The sequence below is a fragment of the Larus michahellis genome, chromosome 15, assembly GCF_964199755.1.
Source record: "Larus michahellis chromosome 15, bLarMic1.1, whole genome shotgun sequence".
Taxonomy (NCBI): domain Eukaryota; kingdom Metazoa; phylum Chordata; class Aves; order Charadriiformes; family Laridae; genus Larus; species Larus michahellis.
The window spans coordinates 6,210,651-6,234,052 of NC_133910.1; the positions used below are offsets into that span (position 1 = coordinate 6,210,651).

Here is a 23,402-nt window from a genome sequence, read left to right on the forward strand (position 1 = left end):
CCTTCCCCCCCGTCCCCCCAGAGTCTCATTCAGGGAAAATCTTTCATCAGAAAATATTGTGCAAGGTAAAGGACGAGAGGTGATTTTGAGCCAGTAATCACAGAGAATCTGGGAGCGAAGCAGTTAAAACCCGGTAGCAGCAAACATCCTAGCACTAGCAGAAACCTGACTCTAACAAAAGAGATACAAAAAGGACATGAAACTAAGAATTAATATTTACCTAAAAAGTTCAATTTGTGCTCTACGAACCAGCTTAAAATCCAGTTCCTTTCTGAACACAAGGCTGGCATTGCAGGAGGAGTAAAAAGGTAGAATACTCTCCTGCATGCTTAACATCTGAAATTCTGATTTTAATAAATGAAGAGAAGAGACGCCTAGGAATGCGCCATTCCTACATAGCTCTCTTAATGAGAAGAATAGTACTTGTTCTGATTTGATAGATGAACCTCTGATGAATACATTGCCTCCAGCAATGATAGCATGGTCCAGAAAAATGCACCACCACTTTTTACGCCAAGAAATATTTTGCTCTCCAGCATTTTTGCCTTTTTTTTTTTTGTGAGAACAAGCACTTATTTTTGTTTAAAATTTGTATTAGCTGACATCGTTTGATTTGTCCAAATAATTTCTTTTATTGCATACATGCATAAAAGAAAACAAACCTCAGTAAGCCCTCCCCCTTGCTTTCCCTGGAAATTTTCCAGCTTTTATCTGGAAGCCAAAATGCCTGAAAACAAAACAAAAATATTCTGGCCGAAAATCAAAATATTTTTATTAGATTTCAGTGTTTCAAGCGATTGGTATGTTGACGATTGAGCTTTTGGCTTTCAGATGAAAAACTGAAGTGTTGTAGTGGAAAGAAGATACTTTTCATCAAAAGAATTGATCAGTTGAAATCTTTTAATTGGCTTCATGGGAGCTAAGTGGAGAAGTTCGGCATGTAAAACTTTCTCTCTTTAACATTTTGTTAAAAATAACATACTACCCGTTGACCACGATCAAAGTTGCAGTGCTAACAGTACCGTCATTGTTACTTCTCACAAAAACTCCTTCCCTGGAAAGTGACCAGCTTTGATTTCCTTTATCACCATTAACATTATTATGCGTTGAGCGGCATGAGGAGACCTTGGCAGGGATCAAGGCTCTGTCACATCAGGCTCTATCCACACAAACAGCAGAAAGATGGTTCCTGTCCCAGAGGATTTAAACCCCACGTATCTGATGAGACACAACAGTTGTATACAGCAAACAGCCGGCGAAGCACAAGGTAACGAGATGACTGTGATTAGTGCGAGAAACAGCGGTCACCGCACACCAGATGCCTGGCTGCTGTCAATGCATTTTCAGGTTTCAGCTTTGAGGCAAGTTTTACAGGGGGGTTTGAAGGAAGGTCAGGCTTTGTGAATTTTCATGAGGTGACTTGTTTGCCACCAAAAGGACGTCTGCATGGGAGTTAGCCAAGAGGCTTGGAGGAAGATAGGCTGGATCGGCCTGAAAAACTTGTATTTTGAGCCAAAAGTTTAGCATCTCTCATGTAATGGCAGTATTTATCTGCACGGAGATGCCGCAGACATAAGCGATGCTTTGCCTCCATTTCACAAGGCTGTGAAAGGAGAGAGAAGACCTGGGATTGTTCTTCCCTTAGCTACAATTCTCAGAGCAACCTGTGGGATCCAACTATCAACTCTTCCTCAATTCCACCAGTAACTGGAAAAAACACTTATTTTCTGGGAAAAGAATATCATGCCTTCTTTCAATACCCAAGGCACAAAAATCAGGACTTTTTCAGTCCAGACCAGTTCATTTTAGTAGAGGAACACTGAAACTGGAGATCCCTTGGACAGAGAGCAAGCAGGAAGCGTGGGCTGAACTGCATCAGACAATAACACTGGTTTCAGATCACCGGGAGATCCACCATTAGCTTTTGGTCCCCAGACAACACGAAGGAGGCAACGAGCAGCTCCCAGACATCAGAAACCTGTGCTGTAAGGGCAGTAAGGACCAGTGATTTCCCCACAAAAGCTGTCATTTCTTCCTCCCTGAGGCGTTTGGACCTCTCCATTGGGAAGAAGAGGAAGAAAACAGGAAAGTAAAGCCCAAGATATTTGATACTTCCCCCGAGGGACAAATACTGTCCCTAGGAGCGAAGGATGCTGAGCAGAAATAGTGTTGCTGGAAACCTGTTCTGTGTACATGTGTGCAGACCTGGAAAAGCACAGCATCCCCACGGAGAGTGCGCATGAGAAAGCAACCCTTAGATCAAGAGAGGTTAATAGACTTTTGCTGCATTATTAAGTCTTAATTTCTCGTTTATTAAGCGGATGCTATGTTCAAAGTTGCCTTTCCTTCAGGGCTTTGCCTGCAAATTGGCTCTCAGCTCTGTGTGCTCCATCCCGCAGCGTGGATGCCCTCAAAATGACCCTTCGCCAATCCCTTTGTCAGGACTAAACTGGAGCAGAGCTGGTTTTTTTTTTTTTTATTAGGCTCCAGGGGGACCCGGCTGCTCTGTAGGTTGAAAGGCACCAGAGCTGTTCCCCATGTGGCCAGGTGTGAAAATAGCTGCTGCATTCAGGTGGGCTGGCCCGATCCATCACCCAGCCTCCCGGGGTCCGTGCGACAGCTGGCCTTTAAAAGCAAAACAATTTCCTGTGTGTTTGTCACTTGTTTGCAACCTAATAAGACAGCAGGCTAAGTCCACAAACCGCTGTAATGCAAAGCGGAATTCTTGTAACTTTTCTGAGGAGACCCGAGGCCTCGGGAGAGCCAGGGTGCCAGGACATGTGTGCTTTTACATCCCAGTGGTCTTGTTTAGCCCACAGACTGTGATCAGAGCGCGTCCTACTTGCATAATGCATGCTCAGCTTCATCGGCATTTTCTCGGGGACTGCCATTGCCAAGATAAATCCTTCTTTTCTCCCCCACCATTGCTCACCATGCTCGGGGCTGATGGAGCATTTAGCACTCCTCTCCAACACCAGTTCTTCTTATAAGAGCCTCTGCATATTTAAAATTGTTGCGTTGTAAAAATCAGGAGAAGAAACAAGCCCCTGTGAATAATTCACAACCTCACCCAGGCAAAATTAAAAACATATTTTGCCATCAAAGGTCTTATTTTGAATTTCCACAGATCTAAGTAGCAAGAAGCAAAAAAAGCCTATCAATGGAACTTAAAGTAAACCCACAAAAAAACAACCTCTCAACATTTTACTGGATTCTTACTTGGCTGGCTTAGGCTCTGTAAAATATGGTTCTGAAAAGCAATTTCTTCAACAAAAAGGAGCGTATCTTTACACAGGTTTCATTAAGGCCTGATGCAGGCAGTCGCTCGCACTCTTCAGTGCATGGAAACCTGCTTTCTCTCACATTTCTTGCGGACGGAGCAGACGGTTTGAATGCCTGGACTGGAAGCGCAGCCCGAGGTTCTTTGAAGGACATTTGCCACACGAGAGGCCATTTGACTTCACTGGAATCACGCCAATTTACCTACCACCTCATTTGTGCATGAATCATATGCACACATCTAATCTCATCTACGTCTCATCCAAGTGTCTGCAGAACGCTTTGGGAACAGACAGATGGCCAGAAATTCCTCAAAGTTCAGTACAAACTTCACAATGTGGCAAGGCTGGAGGTCAGATACATTAGAAGAAGCAACAGCAACAAACTCTGTACTCAAATTAAGACCCTTTACCACTGCAGAATCTCTTACAGATAGCAGTTCTTGAAAGAAAAGTATTTAAATGCACACCCGAAGGGTAGAAAGAGTACAGAGATGGAAAAAAAAAAAAAAAAAAGATCAGCAGCAGATATCAAGAGGAGCTGCTGATTTTCACTGCTCCTGTTTTCAATACTGAGTACTTGAATTGTTTAAGCAGCACCAACAGCAGTGCACGCACATGGATTAATGGCCCTACAATACTCTGTCTTATGCCATCACTGACATATTCTTCTTGCACACGCAAACCTCTCTGCAGTCCTTGCGTGTACATTTTGAATTTTACTTAACTATTGTTTTTTTTCCAAAAGCCTACTCCACGTTACTGCTTTCACTTAAGCATTCAGCACAGGCCTTTCTGGCCGCCTCTTTGCTGCTCTAACTCCTTGAACTCCCTTTCCCTGAAGCTCTTTAAAATTCCTCTAGTTCCAGAAAGAGAGGACGTCTTTTTCCTCCTGCATTTGGTTTCATTCTGAAAAAAAAAAAAGAGGGATCAACACACTCTATTGTCAAATTAAGGACAGAGGCGCAGGAATGATAGACAGGCTCCCCAGCTAAATGAAGCATGTTTATCTTGACGCACACGGGTAGACACATGCGGTTGTCAGAGGAGCACAGGTACCACAGATGCCGAGCTCGCACGCATTGCGCCGTGAATTCATTTCCAAAGGCTATTCGTACTCTGGGGATTTTCACACCATCTGATGACGAGACGGGCTGTAGCTGGGGCAAGCTGCAGCCTGGCTCTACGCGACCGGCCAGCCTCCAACACAACGTGGCCAAGGTTTGGAGGTGCCATCACCACCCCACCACTGCCACCCGCAGAAAAAAACAGCCCCGGTTGCCACCTACCTCCCAGGGTGGCAGAGATGAGGATGTGGGTGCCGTACTTTTTGATGATGGTATCAATGAACTGCTGCGTGGTGGGTCTCCTGCCCAGGAGGCGGATGCTCCTCTGAAACTCAGGCATCAGGGGCAGTGGATTGTGGAGCAGGTCCCTCCGCTCGATGGCTGTGTTCCTCACCTTCCAACGGGCAAACTCCCTATGCGACAACACAGGAACACAACAGGGGTGAGGCTTGAAATCCGGAGGGGCAGGGAGAGCCACCAAGGGCAGGGAAGGAGGATGGAGAAGGGGACAATCCTGTTGGACACCCCCACATGGATGCAGACGTGAGGCCACAAGGCTGGACAGAAGGGGAGGGGGAGGAGAAGAGGAAAAGCGAGACGTTACTGCACAATAACAACACACTTTGAGGATCAGGGTCTGGGCTGACGAGGAGGCAGTGTCAGAGTCTCCAGAGGTGCCTGGCAGAGGGCTGCATTTCCCTACGGAGAAAGCAGCCCAGTCCTTTCACCCTCTCACGCTTTGGGATTTTACACTTCTCCATAAAGCAGGAAATTCTGGTTTCTGTCAGCAAAAGAGCTGGTCAGTCAGACCGACTATAGATGCAGACCAGCCTGGTCATTGCTATGTCCCCGTGTCCACAAGCCTTCCTTGTGGCTACTGCTTTTGCAAAGCAAGGCTGAAGGAAACACACTATCTCCAAACATCTTAATCTTTCAGCACCGGGGAATACAGAAAAGATCATTTTGAAAAACAATACGCTTGATAAGCCATCTAAAAGGATCGATTCAGATATAAGCAGAGGCCAGGATGAAAATGGAGGTTCTGTTTGTTTTCTTTCCTTTTTTTTTTCTTTTTTAAAAAAAAAAACCCAAACTATAAAGTGATTTTCAAATCCCTTCCTTTAAACTGATACCAACCGGGGAAAAAAATAAAGCTAATGTTTGCAAAAGCAGCGCTTGACTGCGGGTATCCATTTTGAAACAACGCAGAGGGAAATGTCTAGAGAAAACCCTGCACACCTGCGATCTAAACATCAGGCCTCTGAAATACATCACCAGCTGAGCACCTAAGATATGAGAAACCTATCAATGTCCTTTGAAACAATATTGAGCGAGGCCTTCTAAAAAGAAAGAATATTATTTATAACTACTCTCCTACGACGCACCTGCACTATCTTAAGCTATCTCCCAGCTAATCAAGTCACAAGTTTCTCTGTCACTTTTCATTCATTTATGCCTCTAACTCAGGTTTAAGACCAAAATTTCATTTAAATAATAGGAAAGACAATACCTGGCACCGAGACGGCACTTTCTATCAATGTGTGTCAGCCAGCACCAGCAATCCCACTTTGCCGGTAGAGAACCTGACGTGCAGGCAGATTTAGGAGATGCTGTACGTCAGTTGTAAAGCCAAGATCACAAACCAGGTTGATTCTATACCCGGTCCGCTTCATCTGTGTTAGGTTATTTTTATTTAATGCAATTATCCGTTTATTTATTTTGATTGCACCCCATCACAACACCCCAGGCTGCCTAACAGCAGTTGCGTTCATTAAAATAGCAAAGTACCAGCTTTTAACTTCGAAATATCTCATTACACCTGAGCTAGTGCCCCCTCTGTAGCTCCCAGGCTTTCACAGGCCAAGTAAAAGTGTCAAAACAAAACACCCCTCTTAACACACCCTAAGAGTCATTAGTGTCAAACCTTAAAATCCCCAGAAATATAGGTCTTTCTTAGAAAAAAAAAAAACTCTGCCAAAAGGCAGAAAAAAATAAATCCTAAACACAACCCCAAAAGACCTGTATACCAGGATCTTAATACCAGGAGTGGAAAAAACAGGCCACTGACTCCAAAGGTTGGATAACGAGTACATTACCAATATCCATATATTCACTGCATGGAACAGAATATAGATTTTGTTTTTCTTCTGTCCCAGACTAGCATAAAAGTGTAGTGTTTAGTATCTGTGGAAGAGATATGTTTGGGTGTCCCACAGTTGATTTTAATGATAGAAAAGCCCTTAAAAGTAAAGACAAATAGCTTCTCTCTGACGTACAGAGAGAGGTTGCTCTAATCATTCTCGATTAGAGTGGCAGTGCCAAACCTCGCTATAGAAAGAAATCCCCTTTGTGTGAAGAAGGAACGGTCCCTTCAGCAGTTACGCTACACGGGAAGATGCAGACCTGGATGCTGAAAGACAGGCAAAGGTTTATAATAAATAGGGATTCTCATGTTCCTATCATAAAGATCATAACTAGCGAGCATAGGAAAAATGCCATCTGTGCTTCCTCTCCAAAGAGACAATTATTACTTCCTGTAAAACTCAGGTACACTTTTGCTCTCAGATTACTGTTTCCTGCAACCATTATCAATAAAGTCAGGAGGGACTAGAGCCCTACAGCGCCAGCGTGTCCTCAGAAAGGGCTAGGGGAATGCCTGAAGTTCCCCAACAAAGTACAGAAAGTTCGCTTTTGTTACCGTCAGGTTACCTGTTCCAAAGCAAAGACCACGGGGTCGAAATGCACAACTGTTCAAGCAGGGCCCTATTGACATATCAACACCCACACCCTGGGAGCGCCTCCATTCACTGTGTGGAGATGGGCAGGGCAAACAGTTACGATTAGGACCACACGCTGGAAAGTGGTTGGCAATAAAGATGGGAGAAGGTAGGAACAGAAATCAAAAGTTCGGTAGAGTGTTCAAAGGGAAAGTGGATTCATTTTTTTTTTTTACATCAGGTCCAACATCATCTCGTGACACCACTGGCATGAGGCAAAAGGAGGAGTTTAAAAGAAATCATTGCTATATCTTCAACTTTGCTTGCTGCCACAGGACAGTTCCAGTCACAAATCATAGAATCAGTTGGGTTGAAAGGGACCTTCAAAGGCCATCTAGTCCCACCCCCTGCAGTGAGCAGGGACATCTTTAAGGAGGGACATCAGGTTGCTCAGAGCCTCATCCAGCCTGGCCTTGAATGTCTCCAGGGATGGGGCCTCCACCACCTCTCTGGGCAACCTGGGCCAGTGTCTCACCACCCTCAGTGTAAAGAACTTCTTCCTAATGTCTCATCTAACCCTGCCCTGCTCTAGTTTAAAACCACTGTCCCTCATCCCATCGCTACAATCATGCAGGTGACAAGACCTAAGCAGAATCCACATCTAAAACTTCATAGCCAAGGAGACTTTTTTCACTCAGTTCTCACCCATGCTACCCGTTCCCCAGGGCTTCCTACTCCCAGGGCATATCATCGATGTGGAAGCCCAGTTCTATTATACTCTCCAAATGCTTGGATGTGTGGCTTTCATAGCTGATGAGAAAAGCTGAGCAAATACGTTATGATGAATAATTTATGCAACTAACATAGATGTTTATCTTCTGCTCATAGAATATCCATGAGCCAGTTGCAATTCCCTCTAATTTATGCATTATTTGAATTTACTTAGTGACATTTTTCAAGCTTTTTTTCTTTTTTTTAAGGTTTTGCGTAGTATTTGGCTGTATTCTCTCTTTGTGTGCTGTTGATTGGCTGTGACTGGTCAAGCAAATGATACAGTATTGTTAAGCTGATAAATGACCACAAATACATTTTAAACTTGGCTTCTGCTGTTCCAGAATATTTTACATTGAAAGCAACCCCTTAAATGCTAGCAATCTTCCGTGCAACCTACAGAACTCTGTGCTGTAAGATACACCTAAGGCCAAGATTGTGGTACAGTTTTAGAAAATAGGCCTAATATTAATGGATAGGCGCTAGTGAGATCACTTAGAATTATTGAGGTGATTTAAAAAAAAAAAAAAAAAAAAAAAAGAGAGATTTGCAGGGAACAGTATAGCTCCGGCCTTAGGGAATGATCCAGCCTGTAACTCCTGAAGTCTGTGACAAAACACCTCTAAGAACAGGTTTTCAATTTGTTTTCAGTGTTAGACTTACTTGCATTTTCTGCAGAAGCCAAAACTGAATCCATGGCACTGGGCTAAGTAAGCATACTCTTGCCTGTTTGTCACCACTGAATCCTTGAATCTTTGGAGGATCTACCAAGGCCTTGCATTCATGGATGTGTGCAAAAGGACACCAAAATCTTTCCTCCCAGAAATCCTTCTTGGATGCCATTTCACTGATCATCGCTCCTCAGAACCACCAGTAACAGCACAGTGCCAGTGCCGCTGCCTGGAAAGCACAGGTGGGGCCTCTACAGGTCTCGAGGCACTTCATAAAAGAGAAATATTGCACTGTTACTTGCTTATTTTCCAGGTGAAAAAGTTGCAAAGACTTGACGAGGATTATGATGGCACCCCATGACAGGTTAAGGATTATTGCAGAGTCTTCTGACCCTCGGGGGAAATCCCTAACAAGGACCTGAACTTCTGCTGGTGGGGAAGCTTTTAAGGGCTTCGGAATGATGATAAACCTCTTAGCAAGGAGGAGGAAGAGTCTGTATCCCTGATGCAGAGACGGGATAAGGAGAAACTATGACCTAACGTCTGAGTAGCGCGGGAGAGGCACTTGTTTATGCTCTAATGTCTCGCCAGCGTAGACAGCCCATGCTAATGTGGAGCGTACCCAGGAAAATGCCTGCCAGGTCAGCGGAGAGGAGTCTGCTCCCTAATGCCTGGTGAAAGCACTGAAGAGCCCACTCTTCTAATGGCTGGAAGGGGTAGGAAGTGCTAATGCCTAAAGGGGGAAGGGAGGCAAGAGGAAACATAGGGATGAAGTACCACCGCAGGGAGGCAGAGAGGCATATTTCAGGCCTTCCTCCCTGTCACAGAAAGGGGATACATTTTATTTGTATACGTCTATATCTGAGAAAATACTTGGCCCTTCAGAGTTTGCGTTAATGAGCTTGCTCTCAAGGCCAGGCATGTCAGAGGCAGAGGGAGCCGCTAGGGATGTCTCAGTGCTCATTAGCACTATGACCCCTCCAGGGAAACAGAAAAAAGGGGGGAAAAAATGCTGAAGAGGGAGAAAAAGTCAAAAGCCTGGAATGGGTACATCACCCAGACCCCCCACTGCACCAGCAGAGAGACTAGGAGAATCCAAGGGCGTGAGATCTCTACCCAGGGAGAGAAGTCTGAAAGAGAGAGGCCGTCGGAGCAAATTAAATCCCCCATCTTCAAATGGCCAAGACAACCAAAGGATGTGAGTGAAGAAACAAGTTCAGCACAGACCTCGGGGGCTGGCGCTTGAAACCAAAAAGAAATTAAATGCATTTAAACAACGATCAAGACAGAGTCTGTTTGAAAAAAAGAAAAGAAAAAAAAAAAAGCAGAGCAGGAAGACGCTGAACAAAAAGGCTTTAACTGTCATGCTAACTGGAATCCCAGCACCTCCTGCTGCTGGCTATATTGCCTTCAGGGCAGTTAGAGCATCCCGCTCGCAGGGCACGCTCAGCAAACAGGACCAGCCCCACCACTCCCTGGCAACTGGGCAAGGAGAGGGCAGCAGCTCCTTCTTCTTCAGCGGCTCTTTATCCGTTTTATAGATCACAGCTCAAAAGCCACCAACTGCTCCCACAGGTGATGAGCAGACAGAGCTTTTCCAAAGGCAACACCCTCTTCGGTAACAGCAAGACACAAGCATTGCTTAATGTCCTCTACCTGGCATATTGCACACATTATCGACTCTGGTGTCGGTAGGATCCCCAGTCAGGGACAGAGAGCTCCTAGAGACTTCTTGCTCTCTTGGATTTTGGTGTTTATACAACGGCATCTGCCTAGACACGTCTCTGCCCCTTGTTTTCATCCAAGCACCTCACAATCGTTAAGAGACATTTTTGGACACCCCTAATGTATGCTGCAGACATTAGGGGACATTAGATTTTAGCTGCCAAAATGAGTATGAAGTGAAACAGCAGATTTGAGGCCTTGCCTAGGTAAAAAACAAGTTTTGTATTAGCATCAGGAACTCAGCCCAAAGTCCTCCAGAATCCTCCCAGATGCTCCTACAGCAGAGATGTTGGTTTAGGGTTTTTTTTTTTTTGTCTTTCCTTTTCTCAGCCTAATTGTCCCAGTCACGGGCTGCACAAAGTAATAGTTATCTTCAGTCCTCAGGGTGATAGCTCGTCCAGGTTGCTGTGTGCCCTTGACTCTGCAAACAATGCCACGAGGGCAGGACACGAGCATGACAACAGCACTATAATGCTTATCTTTTACTGCCAGATCTGGCTTAATGCGAGTCTGGACAGGCTATCTGTGATTACGGTGGGGTCAGGGATGTTTTATTTCTAGTCTGTGCCCTCAAAATGCCAGACAGCCCCAGGCTGAGCAGCGCAATATTCCTTTAGCAGTTTCCTCTGCAGCTTGGTCTCTTCTCTATCTAGGCCAGCATGAAGAAGTCAGTCTTCAAAGCGGAGCTTTTCAAAGGACCTACAAGAATTAGTTCCCTGTGAGGGTTTGGCACTCATCCCCCCTAATCTATTTAAGAAAACTCTAGTCTATAGATTCAAACTAGTTCCAAATTAGGCAGAGGATGAAGCTCTGCCATAAGAAAGAGAGGAAGAAAATACACAAAAATCTAATTCCAGAGAAGTATGAAAGAGAAATGGCTTAAACTGAAAGTCTGACAGCCTTTTGCATAACAACCAGGCAAGCAGACAGGCTGACATGTGACAGCTGGCAGGTGAATAAGATACATAAATTGACTATTGATCTATTGATAAATGGTGTGCTGCCTGCAGCAGTTTTATTCCCATAGAGGCATCTACCTGGATAGGACTGAACCCAAGGAGAAGACCATCAGTATGTGTGGATCATTCAACAGAATCGTACGGCAGAAATAAGCAGCGCTGTTGGACTACTTACTCCTTCACCTGTCTCCACAGGACAATGGAAAAATCTTCTGTTGCTTTTTCCTTGGTCTGTACTTTGGCCACGTGCTTGGTGTTGGCTGAGGTGTCTGAGGCCTCAACTACTTCCCCTTTTCTGGGCAATCATTTCAGCCTGGTGGATTTTCCCCATTACAAATAGAGTTTTGTTTTCATCGCTCTGATATTTTTCTCAAAAAAATTAAATTGTGACAGGGTTGAAAACTTGGAGGCTTTCTTTGTGGAAGGAGAGGGAGGTAAACAATAGGTCCAGAATGACATGAAGCTTGCAAGAAGCAAAAAGAAAGAAAATTACTTCAAAGTCAGGTGGATTTCATGTGACCTTGAAAGTGCCTTGGTAAACAGATTGTTCCAGCACTGAATTAAAAACCAATCAGACAGACATGACTCTGAGTCTTGTGTTCTCTCTTAGGATGGGACTACACTTGGGTCTCTTAGGAGGCAACATGTAATTGTTGGGTGCTGAAAAGATCGATTTGTTTGAAAAAAAGATGAAGCCGGAATGCATTCATTACTAGACAGTCAAAGCAGACTGATTCAGCATAGGTAAGCACAAGTTAAAAGGCAGGTCATTAAATTTGGTTGTTACTACGTTTGCTTATTATTAAATTTGATCGTGGCCAGGACACGGCTATGATTCCTAGCTCTGACTTCAAATCTAACCACAGCTACCACTGCAATCAGACAATCACGAGCAAACATGGCAGAGCAGGTTACTACCACCTCAGCTGAATGGGGTGACCTCCAGGTTACATGTTTGTGCATCCTCAGATATCACATTAGTAACTTCTAAACTTCTTCAACACAGAGTAAACTCACCAGCAACCTTCATCTGTCATCTATTGCTCTGATCCCACATCTCACCCCAGTCAGCTGCTACAATTCCCTTTCATCACGCCCATCCGGTTACGCTGCAAACCGCTTGTGGGACATTTATTCCACTCAACTTTCCCCATAAAGTTATTTGTGCAGGTTTCATTGCAAACAGCGTGCACCTCGGGCACTAGAGATACCCTTTCCAACGCCAGCCTACTTAAGCCTTGTCCACCCTGCAGACTTGCTCGTAAGTAGTTCCCATTACTGTTAACACCATTTCAGCTGTTTTCAGCATTGGGCTGACGGCGCTTCTTCTAAGCCACTACAATTTACACAGTGGTTGATACTAGCTGCTAGAAGCCGGAGTGACATCTCTACAAGGGCTCCCAGCATTGTTAGCACTGCTGCAGCTTAACAAACATTACCAACAATAGGAAAGTGTTCTGTTCTGTTGCTGTGTTCTTCCTAAAAGGTTACCTAAACCAGACATGGTTTATTAAGCTACTGAGGAAGCTATTCTAATAGGCTGCAGGGTCCTGTGCTCCAAGCACTGGAACGGACAATGTAGACACCCATTCCTTCACTATGAATTACGATAAAAATCACAAGAGATGCAGGCAGACCAACTCTCCAGCAGAAAACCTGAGGTAGCCTAGAGAAACTCATCTACAAAACAGGCATTTTGAGTTCTACAGTTATGATTACAATATTATTTTTCATAGCATGGTCTGCCAGATTTATGTTTCTATGAGTTTGACCTCAAATTCAGGCTCAAGCAGATCCTGGGAAGTCAAGAAGCTTTCAAGAAGATGCTTTCAAAGAAGAGCACTTTTCAAGCAACAGATGGAAACATCCGAGTCACTGAAGGAATTTTAGATAGTCTTGAGGAAACCTGGGATATTGAGGACAATTTTAGGTTCTCTTCTCCACAATTCTTCCAATTCTCTTCTTGTATGCTCCTTTACTCAACACGTAATCCTTCTCCAGACAGCTGCTGGCATACATCAGCCAATTAGACTTAGCCAGTAACAGGTTGGAAGGGAAGCTAAGACACAGGATGGTGAGACAATTAACTAAGGCTGTATAGGAACACGGGGTAGAGACAGGAAAAGGCCCCAGATTGTTCAGTCCTGTGCTGTAGCAACTGAAAAAAACCCACAACTAACAACAAAACACACCTTTTCACACTGAAGCATTTGTGAATGCTCTAGTAGGTTAGAGGATTAAACTCTTGATGAAGTCCCTCATAGAGTACATGAAAGTATTTAAATCTGTTACTTTTGAAAGCAAGCTTGAAATGGAAGACAGGCAGACAGATTTTAATTTATGAGCAGATAACAAACGGCCCAGGGGAAGACTGGCCCACGCTAAGCCATGGTGAGCACTCTTCACTCCATGGAGCTCCTCAGCAAGCTAGGCCTGCCCTGCCCCAAAATTCACCCTCTAGACTGGGTCACAGTTGCCTACCAGTGCTCATACGAGCACAACAGCATGAATCAAAGGCTGTAACAAGAACATAGCTTGGAACAAGTCATTTCATTAAATTGCACTTGCTTCATTTCCTGAAGATATAGGTATGTGGACTACAGGGTTTTTTTTCCTAATTTTAGCTGTAGCAAGCTGATAACCTCAGCCTGTGACACCACAGCCCCAAGCTTTGCTCTTTACTTATCATGATTCACAGTTAACTCAGATGAAAAAACTGTGAGAAATGTGGACTTGAACCTTAATTTCCCATGTTACGGGCAAGGGTACCTGGCTGCTGCACTACTGGCAACTTAACCATGGTATCTGCCAGTGCTGGGAAAGCAAGTACTGGAAATTTAGCCTTGATTGCCCGTTTTTTGAGAAAAAAAAAGCACAAAATTTTCTCCAACCCAGCATGCAACCATCTTTCAAAACTTGAACTGTTAGAAAATGGAGCCATCACCCACCCCCACCTGGTCAGTTGTGCCACTTAATTGGCAAAGGCTCCAATTCACCATTGCAGGAGGGAAAAAAAAAAAGCGATGTTCAAATGCAAAGCTCCTCCTGCCTCCTACACCCAGCTGTGCCCTCAAGGCAGCCCTGGCAGAGCCACCTGGGCACAGCCACCACACTTGTGGGCTTGGCAAGAACAGGCAGTGATGGGCAACCTGTCCCCTCTCACCCACCCCCTCGCCCCTGAGTCATTCTCAGCTGATGGGGACACTAGCAATCATGTAAGGTGGGTGTGGGTTGGCAGCTTGGATGCCTAAAGACAGCCAGTTGGCAAAGCCACCTGCTTACATCAGGGATCTCTTGCCACAGGCCTGGCTTTTGTCTGGGTTAAGTGAAGTGAAGGGGGTCCATACCCCTCCCCACCAGGGAACAGCCTTCAGATGGAAGAGGGTGCTCCAGGCTTGCATGTAGGGAATATGTAGGGAAACAGGACGGAGGGACCAATCGCTGTCTGCTCCTAAAAGCATACCCAGACCCAAGACATGGCCACCAACCTCAGAATAATCCTGGAGGTGTGATGAGGACTGGCATCCTTCACTACCCAAGCCATTGCAGGACGCATTCACGAGTACGTGGAGGAGGTATGAGAGTACAAGTGAACAAAGTATGTTTTGTCATCATAAAAATAAAACCACCCTCCCCTCCCATACTGGTCCTTGCTACTTTATTCCTATAGCGTTATGTGACATTATTTCCTCCAAGTCGGTTTAGGAGAAAACGGTGGTTCCTCCTCACGGCTCCTCAGGACACCCATTTCTGCGCCTTCACCCCAAGAGCTGTGGCTCAACACCCCTTTGGTTTCCAAGCTCTGCTGTTAGGTTCAGGCCACTCGCCGAGGTTTGCCATTTTAACAGTGACATCCAGCAGGCAGGGATCTACACGGTGGCTGTATGCAGAGACCATCCCCTCTCAGCACAGGATTCAGAGGGTATCTGGGCCTGAAATCACTAGCAAAAGGCAAAAAAAGTGAGAGGTGAAGGGCTAAGAAAAATTAGGCTGCAGAGTAGAGCTGCAGCAAAATTCAAGCCATCCATAATCAGAGACATTTGTGCTTTGTTCAAGATTAAGGGGAAAAAAAAACCAAAACCTGTCCCAAAAAGCCTGTGACATTTCAGAATTATGGTAAAATTGAAGAAATTTTCTCTAGGAAAAAGGTGACCCATTTCCTCAGACTACATCCCTCTTTAGTAAAAAAAACACTGAACACAAGCAGTGAGAAAACCTTGAACATTCCCTGTTTGCTCCAAAATCTCATTTCAACAAAAATCAGTTTTGATGTATTTAATTTTCATTCCTAGTCATGCCATTTAAAACTCAGACATGTTTTGATGGAGGAAATAAAAAGACTACAATAAAATAAAAATTCACAAACCCTTGAAGAAAGGCAATGTTTTCTGCATGCTGCAAAGTGGGCCTGGAATAAAGAGACAGCCATGCTTTTCATGCAACATTTCATAAAGGAAAAGCTTATTTTTGTCCTGTCCTATCCAGGGAACAGAGACTCGTGAATGCAAGTGCTTTTGTTTTCTGGGATCTGTTTGCGAAGCTTTGAAGCACTGGGTTATTCAGGCATGTGCTTCGCAATTTCCCAATCATGAGTCATGTTTCCTTTAGCTGTTATTTGTGACTTTGATACATGGATCTCAAAGCACTTTTAAACAAATGTCTCACTGTAAGAGAGCGAAGCTACAGTAGCAAGAGATGAACAACTTTTCCAAGGAAGAGGTCTAGCATGCAGCACAGCCATGAACAAAACTAACCCAGAGCTGGAGCCAGGACAAAACATTTCTCCATCAGGGACTAAAGTTGGTAAATTCATAGAATGATTTATGTTGGAGAAGACCCTTAAGATCATCAAGTCCAACCATTAACATAACACTATCAGATGGGGGGGTCATGGCCAAACTTACTGCCGATTTTGCCAGCGCCAATAAACTGTCCTGCCCAGGGCACACTGCTCCCAGCATCGTACTCCATCGTGCTTTGGGTGGCAGTGGCAACGTGCAAACACAACCCCACATCGACCACAGAGAAGAGAAGCAAGGGCAGAAGTACATGTCTCCAAATCACCACTGCACGTAAATTCCCAAATCCCAGCCCTTCAGGGAGGACACAAGAGCCCCAAGCTTCCAAACATGGAGCGGAGTGAGCTGGAGTCACACCGCAAGGAGGGGGTTGGACCTGTTTTATAGCAAGAGTGAGAGGGATCAAATGCACACCCGTAGCATTTATCTTCTACGAAGTAATAGGGCCCCAAAGGCTGTGAAATTAATCTAATGAAACGCAAACCACTTCCTTCGGGAAGGTTACGTTGACTGCCAACTCTGTTGTGTTCAGATCAGCAAAGAAGAACGTGCTTGATGGTCTGGGAGAGAAGGCTGAAGACCTCTAAGGCCTCCAGCAATGCTAGCTGTACCGCTTCAGGTGGTGTCTGTCTGAATTCTTGCAATTTTATGAATATACCATAGCCAGATGATACAGGAGACTGTTTTAGTGTAAAAAGGACCACCAGAGCACTTCCTTAGCTCACCAAGCTTCAAGCACACCTAATATAGCTGAGAGGGGTTGTTTTACACATGCTGTGGGCATAAGATCTGCAGAGTGTGGTGGAGGGAGGGAGTTCAGCAGAAGGGCAGGACATGCAAACTGCTAATTGCCCCGCAATGCGCACAGAGCCCCCAAAACACCCGTCTGCATGAATCGCTTAGTTCAGCTACAAAGAAAAACCCACTCACGTGCTAAGGTCCAGATGTAAAACTCAGGTCCTGGAGAACTTAAATGCAAAACCTCCTCGACTCCAGTGCAGGCAGCATCCAGCCCCAACACCCTGCAGGTCTCTGAGCATCGAAATCCAGGGTTTGGGACAGAGGGCTGGAGCCAAGCCCTGCTGCTGAGCAAAGGGCACAATCCTCTTCCCCAAACACAGGGGTCCTGCTTCTGGGGCAGCTGCAAAGATTTATACCCTCACCTTTCAAGGCCTATTTAGGGGAAAAGAGAAGTCAGCTGTGTGGGGAGGGTTGGCTTTTTTTTTTGTTTATTTTGGTGTTTTGTTTGTTTGGGTTTTGTTTTTGGTTTTTGTTTGGTTTTTTTGTTTCTTTCTTTTTCTTTTTTTCTTTTTTTTCTTTTTTCCTCTTCTTCCTTACAAGGGTGTTTGTTTTGGTTTGGTTTTTTATTTGTTTGTTTGTTTTTTGAGAGGGGGGGGTTCTTTTTTTTTAAGTTTAGTAGGGAGTGAAATAGAGGGTGAAGGGCTTGCTCTTCCGTAAGGGCTCTTATGTCTTTGCTTTGTGCTTTTATTGTGTCTCAGGAATCCTTTGCTGAGTCTGGGTGGGACCTTCCATGGGGTTGGCTCTTCCCCTTTCGTCTGCGCCGCTTTCTCTCAGGAGAGGCTTTTTTGTTTGTGCTAAGTTTAAAGCCAGGATCTCTCTGAGGCAAGGAACGGGAAACTGAGTCTGGGGGGATCAGATGCGGCAGAAAAGCTAAGGAGAAAACCTCCCCTCATGGCCGTTTCACTGGGCAAAGTAAAATCACCAGCTAAACCCATACACATGGCTGAGTAAGGGATTATGTGCTATTGCACATCTGAGCCTCTGCTGAGAAATAATGAACTGGACCCCAGAATTTCGAAGCACATGCATATGTATATATTTATCTACTGAACAAAACAACAATATCTGCAATGCTTTTTATTTGCCTTCTGGGTTTTGAGATTTACAGACTCACATTTTCTGGCTTTTCTGTGCAATCCTAAAAGGCAGCCTATTCTTATTTTTTAAATGGAAGTTGTGAGTTATACAATAATATGACTCGAGCCTGGAGTACTTAAAGAAGACATGAAAAAAGCCAGTACGAATCCCCCAAACTCTTACAAATAATGGGGGGGGGGGATAAATAAATAAATAAGTCTGTGCAGCCTGGTAGAGAGGTGGTCCCAATGTTTCCTACCACTGACGAGAAATCTCTCAACTCCCAGTGCCCGAGCAAGCGTCAGGAAGACGGGTCCAGGTCAAAGCCTGCCCCGTTGCCATGGGTAGTCATCCCTTGGGGTACAGCCTCTCCTGGACGTGGGTACGCTGCCGGATTAGCTGAGCTGCTGCTCAGCCCCGCAGGATGCTTTTTTAGCACTCCCCGCCATGCCCAGGCACTCCTTCTTCTTCTCTCTCCTGCTCTTTGCTGGAGTCGCTTCCCCTCCTCGTGCTTCCCAGCCCTCCTTTCTCTTTTCCTCTCTCCCCCAGCTGTTGCGTTGTGCTGAGCAGCACAGATTTAGGGTCCTGCACACCCTATTCTTGTGGCAGGAGGCAGAACCTGACATAAACTACAACTTGTCCAGGGCAGGGGCTGTTACAAACCTTGTGGTGGGGGGGAGAGGAGTCCTAAAACTGCCTGCAGTGGGAGGAATCGATTATACGGCCCAGTGCAAGAGCATCACCCAGAGGCCCGCACAATAAGTGCATGTTTATCGGACTCCAATACCGTCTCTGCAGCAGACCTGTTTGTCCCTGCCCCTCGCACTGTTGCTCTCAAAGCCCAGCTGCTGGCGAATTTGCCGATCCCCAGTTATAAGAAGCAGCGACTCCATGCTAAGGCGTCTTTTTGCAGCTCTGATGTTGCTCCTGGTTGAACTTACTCCCCCCCAGGAGATGTACTGGGTATTCCCGCGGCCCCCAGCCTCGTCCCCCCGCTGCCCGTCTCCCCTCGCCCCGCTTCTCCCCGTCTTCGGAAGGGCAGGTGGTGGCTGTATTTAAAGCCTCAATCTTCCTGGGCACCGAACCGTTACAGGCAGCGCGCTCATCAGCAGCGCCGAGTTTCACTGACTGATTGTTTTCTGATTCTGTTTGGCATTTTATCCTGGTGGCATAGAAAACTTATTATAAAATCATGTTTGTGTTCCATAGATTATATCTGTGGCTGACTGCGGCGGGAGTGCGAAGCATGACAGAGGGAGTCGGAGGGACACGGCTGACGAAAGCCCCTGCCAAGGTGACAGGGGCCAAGCTGCAGCGCAGTCACGGTGTCTGCAGAGATGAAAATAGGAGCCCCTTGATCAGCCCCAGGGTTATCCTGGGGGTAAGTTTAGCCGTCGCAATTCTCCCGATCAGATCCGTGCCACACGCCACAAATAAATGTTCAAAGCACAGATTAGTTTTCTATTAGATGACTGCAACAGTCCCTGCTGCTATTAAAAAATCTGTTAGTCTTTCCCCCGGATAGCCCCAGGCTAGAGCCTGCCATCCGGTCACACCTGTATCCATTCCAACAGCCTGTGGTAGAACTAGGGAGAATTATTATTTAGGTTTTCAGTTGTCGCTTGGGCTCTGGGAGCAGCCCCGGCCTGGGAGATGCAGTCTGCAAAGAGACCGCCCCTACTGTCCTGGAGGTTTAGGACTGTAATTCTTCAAATAGCGAAGTGCCGTGCCTGGCGGAGCGGGAGATGGGACACTGTGACCCTGGAGGATTCCTTGGGTTGTGATACCAGATGCTGAAGCCTCTCCGTCCTTTCACCGTTCCTCCATGTCAGCCCAAAAAAATGGTGTCCTGCGAGATCAGCTGGGCATGGCAGCAGAAGAGACACTCTTGAGTTGCGTACGCCACAAAAATAAAGCCAACCCTTTTCTAACCATGCTTTTTTTCCACCTTCCTCCTAGCTACATTTCCTGAACGCCTCCCAGCAGTGCCCAGAGCAGTATGATTAGGATCAGATGGGTGGCATTCAACCCTTCTTCCCCTGGCCTCCCCTGGAGAGAGCTAAACACGTGGACTTGTGTTTTGTCGGCTGCTTGACGCAAACATCCCAAAACCAGAAAGGTGTCCACAGGAAAAGGTCAAGTAGGAAAACACAGTAACACCTTTGAGAAACAACTAGACACGGCTTGTTGGAGAGGTGGAAAAATGTTCCAGCCTCCCTCTCTCCAGAGTTGTTTCTGGTCTCTAAAACATGCATTTCAGGAGGGGGCTCCTCTATTTTCCCCATCCCTGAGCACAGACAGATCTGCCGGATTCTCCTGCCCACTTCCGCTGCTCGGCTAAGAGCCATCGGTCCCCCCTCCTTCACACGTTGTGGATGCTGGTGGTGCAAGAGGCTTCACATCAGTGGGGCTGGCCATCTGGAACAACCGTCATGTATCTCTCCATCTCACTGACTCTGTTCCGTTTCAGTCTCAGCTGAAGTTGTGTCTTTTTTCTCTCCTCCCTTGCCTGTGACTTTCTTATTTTCTCCCTCATACTGTCTCTGCTGCTATTTATGATTTATTCTCTGTAACTGTCCTACTTAATGCTGCAGAATGGTTGGGAAGGTGGTTTCTGTGGATAATGTTGTAGAAAGCAAAGGGGTCCTGTCCCTTACCCATCCCAATGGAGCTGACTAAATGCATCCCAGCATTGTGGGAGATGGAAATCTCACACCAGCACCCTGGACTCTTTGCTGCCCAATACAGTCAGGAGCGCAGCGTGACATGGCCACAGTGCCTTGGAGAAACTGGAGATGCTTACGGGGACTTTTGGCTAAAGCAAACAGCTTTCAGGATCAGACCGGGGGCTCCTCCCCTCGCAGTGAGCTCAGGGCATCACCTTACTCCTAAAGGACCGAATTCCCTTTTCCTGGAGGAGCAGCATGGGATGTTACCCATGCCATCGTACAGTCTTCATCCAGGGTGGAGGAGCACGCTCTCAAGAGCCCATGGGTCCTACGGTCTCACCATTTCTGGAAACCCTGGCATCTGCAGGAGTCAGAGCAGCAAAACACGATGAGTCTGTGAGGCTTCTTCCTACATTGGGATTTTTTATCACGCGAACGCCACGCTGCAGCTGGTTCTGGGAAGGCCTCTGCCCACACACTAAATAAATTCTGGTGCGGTGCGCTGCTTCTCTATGGAAACCGTACCCTGCATTTCTCTCTATAGGATTTTTCTCATTTCAGGCTCCATAATAAATTAACGAGAAGATGTTTTCTTTACACCAACCATAGGAGAGACTCTTTTCTGTACTCGATTAATCTTTAGTGATCTATATTAAATATTTATCTGAAGAAACGAGGCCTGTATTGCAGCAACATTTTCTATTATGAGACTTTATCATATCAAAAGATATTTTCCTGGCGCTGACTCCTTCGCATATACCCAGCCAGAATTTCCGATGGAAGGGCAACCTTTTTTTTTTTTTTCTTTCTCTCCCAGTGACCTTTTCCCTCCATAACAAGCTGCTGATATGTTAGAATTTACTGGGTTATAAACATTTTTTATCGAGTAGGAGGAAGCTGGGTGATTTGGCACCAGCTTCCCTAATAAAACCCAGGGGAGAGGCTGTGATGTTTGACACCAATAAAGGCATGGAAGAAGCTGCAGCCTTCTGGGATGCTGGTCACGAATGACAAGGGGAGTCAGCGAGTGTCAGTCACGTAGCTTCGCTCTGCTGAGGCGCTTTTGGGAGGAGGCCAGCTTGCTGGCATGGCAGAGAGAGCTGGGAGGGACCTGGTAAAGGGCTCCTCTGTTCTTCCCCAGCGTTACCGAAATTGTGGGATCTATCACATGGAGCAGGGAGCTGGGACTCCTAAACCCTCTTTTTCCGCAACTGGGGAGGTGGAGAGACACTAAACAGTTGAGATGTCTAAGAAGGGATGAGGACCTGCGCTGATCCTGCAAGAACATGGAGAACTCCGACCATAGTTTGATCTTGAGTCAGTGATCGAATTTCCCCACCTGAGACAGGCATTGGCTATAGATAAACAGAATTAAAACTGGTTTTATTGAGGTGGTGTCAAAAAGAAGCCCAGGCGCAGGACTCTGCTTGTGGTGCCAGGTGCTGCACAACAATGCGGCAAAAAAGATGGTGAGGGTTCCCCAAGCGCTCACAACCTCAAACGTCTCTGCCTCCCAAGGGAGCAGTGATTTAAACTGGTCAATAACTAACTCATTCCACAAAAGCCTGAATAAATCATCTGATGACTAGATATACACACATTATAAATGTTTAGTTCGGATAATATATGACTGAGCTGTTATTTTGACAAATAGCTAGTGAATAATATATTTGATGAACTGCATAATATTTTACTAATGATTAATTTATTCATTCGAAACAAACAAACAAAACCCAGCCTTTTCCTCAGCTATTATAAGGAATCCTACGTAATGGCTGCAAAGTGCTTTGAGATCCCTGGATGAGCTGTGTGTGTTATTCCTCCTTTTATCATTGCGTATTTCTAGTGATTTATTACCGGGGATAATAAATCCATGGCTTCTGTTATGGATGGCCTCATTTAAGATTGTGACAGATCCTGCTCAAAAGCTCCTGGTTTTATAATGCCTGCTACAGAAATTTGGCACTTAGATAGTTAAGTACCCACACAAAGTGCTTAAATACCTTTCTTAAGCCTGGACCAAGCTTATCTGAAATTTCATCTGCCTCTTCTGGCTGGAGACAGAATCGTGGTGCTTGGGGACGGTTTCGGTGGTTGGGGACGGTTTTGGTAGGGCTAGTTACTGCAAGACGGCAGTCTATGAGATTCAGTCGAGGATGGCCCTGGCTGTAGTTCTCCCTTTCCCTCACTCCTAATCCCATTCAGAAATATAATTTCTGTGAGTTCACAGAGAAGATAAAGGACTAAAGAGCAAGAGCGCTTCCTCAGAGCTTTTCTGCAAAGGCGGACTGATTGATTACAGATCGGACGCTGCTCCAACTTCTTTTCCTAAATGAAAAATTGAGAGCTCTTAAAAACTGAATAAAATATGCCGTTCTAAGAAGGATTTCCACTGGCATGAGCACAATAAGAGGCAGTAGTGAGTTGCTCAATATTTCTGTGTGCACTGGCTAATCCTTTACTACTCAGTCCCTTTGCACTGTCCCCGTGGCACCTGATGATAACTCATCTGTAATTGGTAAGGGCTTCAGTTTTGTGTCTCCAGACAAAGCTGAAATCGCTCACGTTTGGGAGAGCTCTGACTTCAGTTGCAGCTCGAGCTGTCCAGGAGATTATTCCTTTTTGTAACTACTTTCAGGGCTGCAGAATCTGGCTTTGTTCCATGCTGGAAGAATCTGGAACAGCTTGTAATGTTTTCACTAGACAAAATTTTGTCAAAATAGCTCATTTCTTAGATCACTCTCTTTCGCCACAGTCACTAGTGACCAGAGAGGCCAGGACTTCAAAAATGCTTTGTATCCAATTCATCAGCCCGAAACGCTATGTTACTAACAAAACAAAGCATTTTGGCAAAACCTTACTTTGGAG

At 45.6% G+C, this 23,402-nt stretch overlaps 1 protein-coding gene across 3 annotated transcripts in view; it reads right to left on the minus strand.

Annotated features, from left to right (window-relative positions):
• Window positions 1-23,402, minus strand: part of BRINP1 (BMP/retinoic acid inducible neural specific 1) — a 90,225-nt gene that overhangs the window by 23,421 nt on the left and 43,402 nt on the right. For 2 of the 3 annotated variants that reach the window (XM_074608362.1, XM_074608363.1), the window contains one exon: window positions 4,568-4,758. In XM_074608362.1, the coding sequence (XP_074464463.1) occupies window positions 4,568-4,758 (191 nt within the window). Of the gene's footprint in view, window positions 1-4,567; window positions 4,759-16,917; window positions 19,910-23,402 lie in introns of those variants that run through there. The other variant, XM_074608364.1, reaches the window with a different exon arrangement.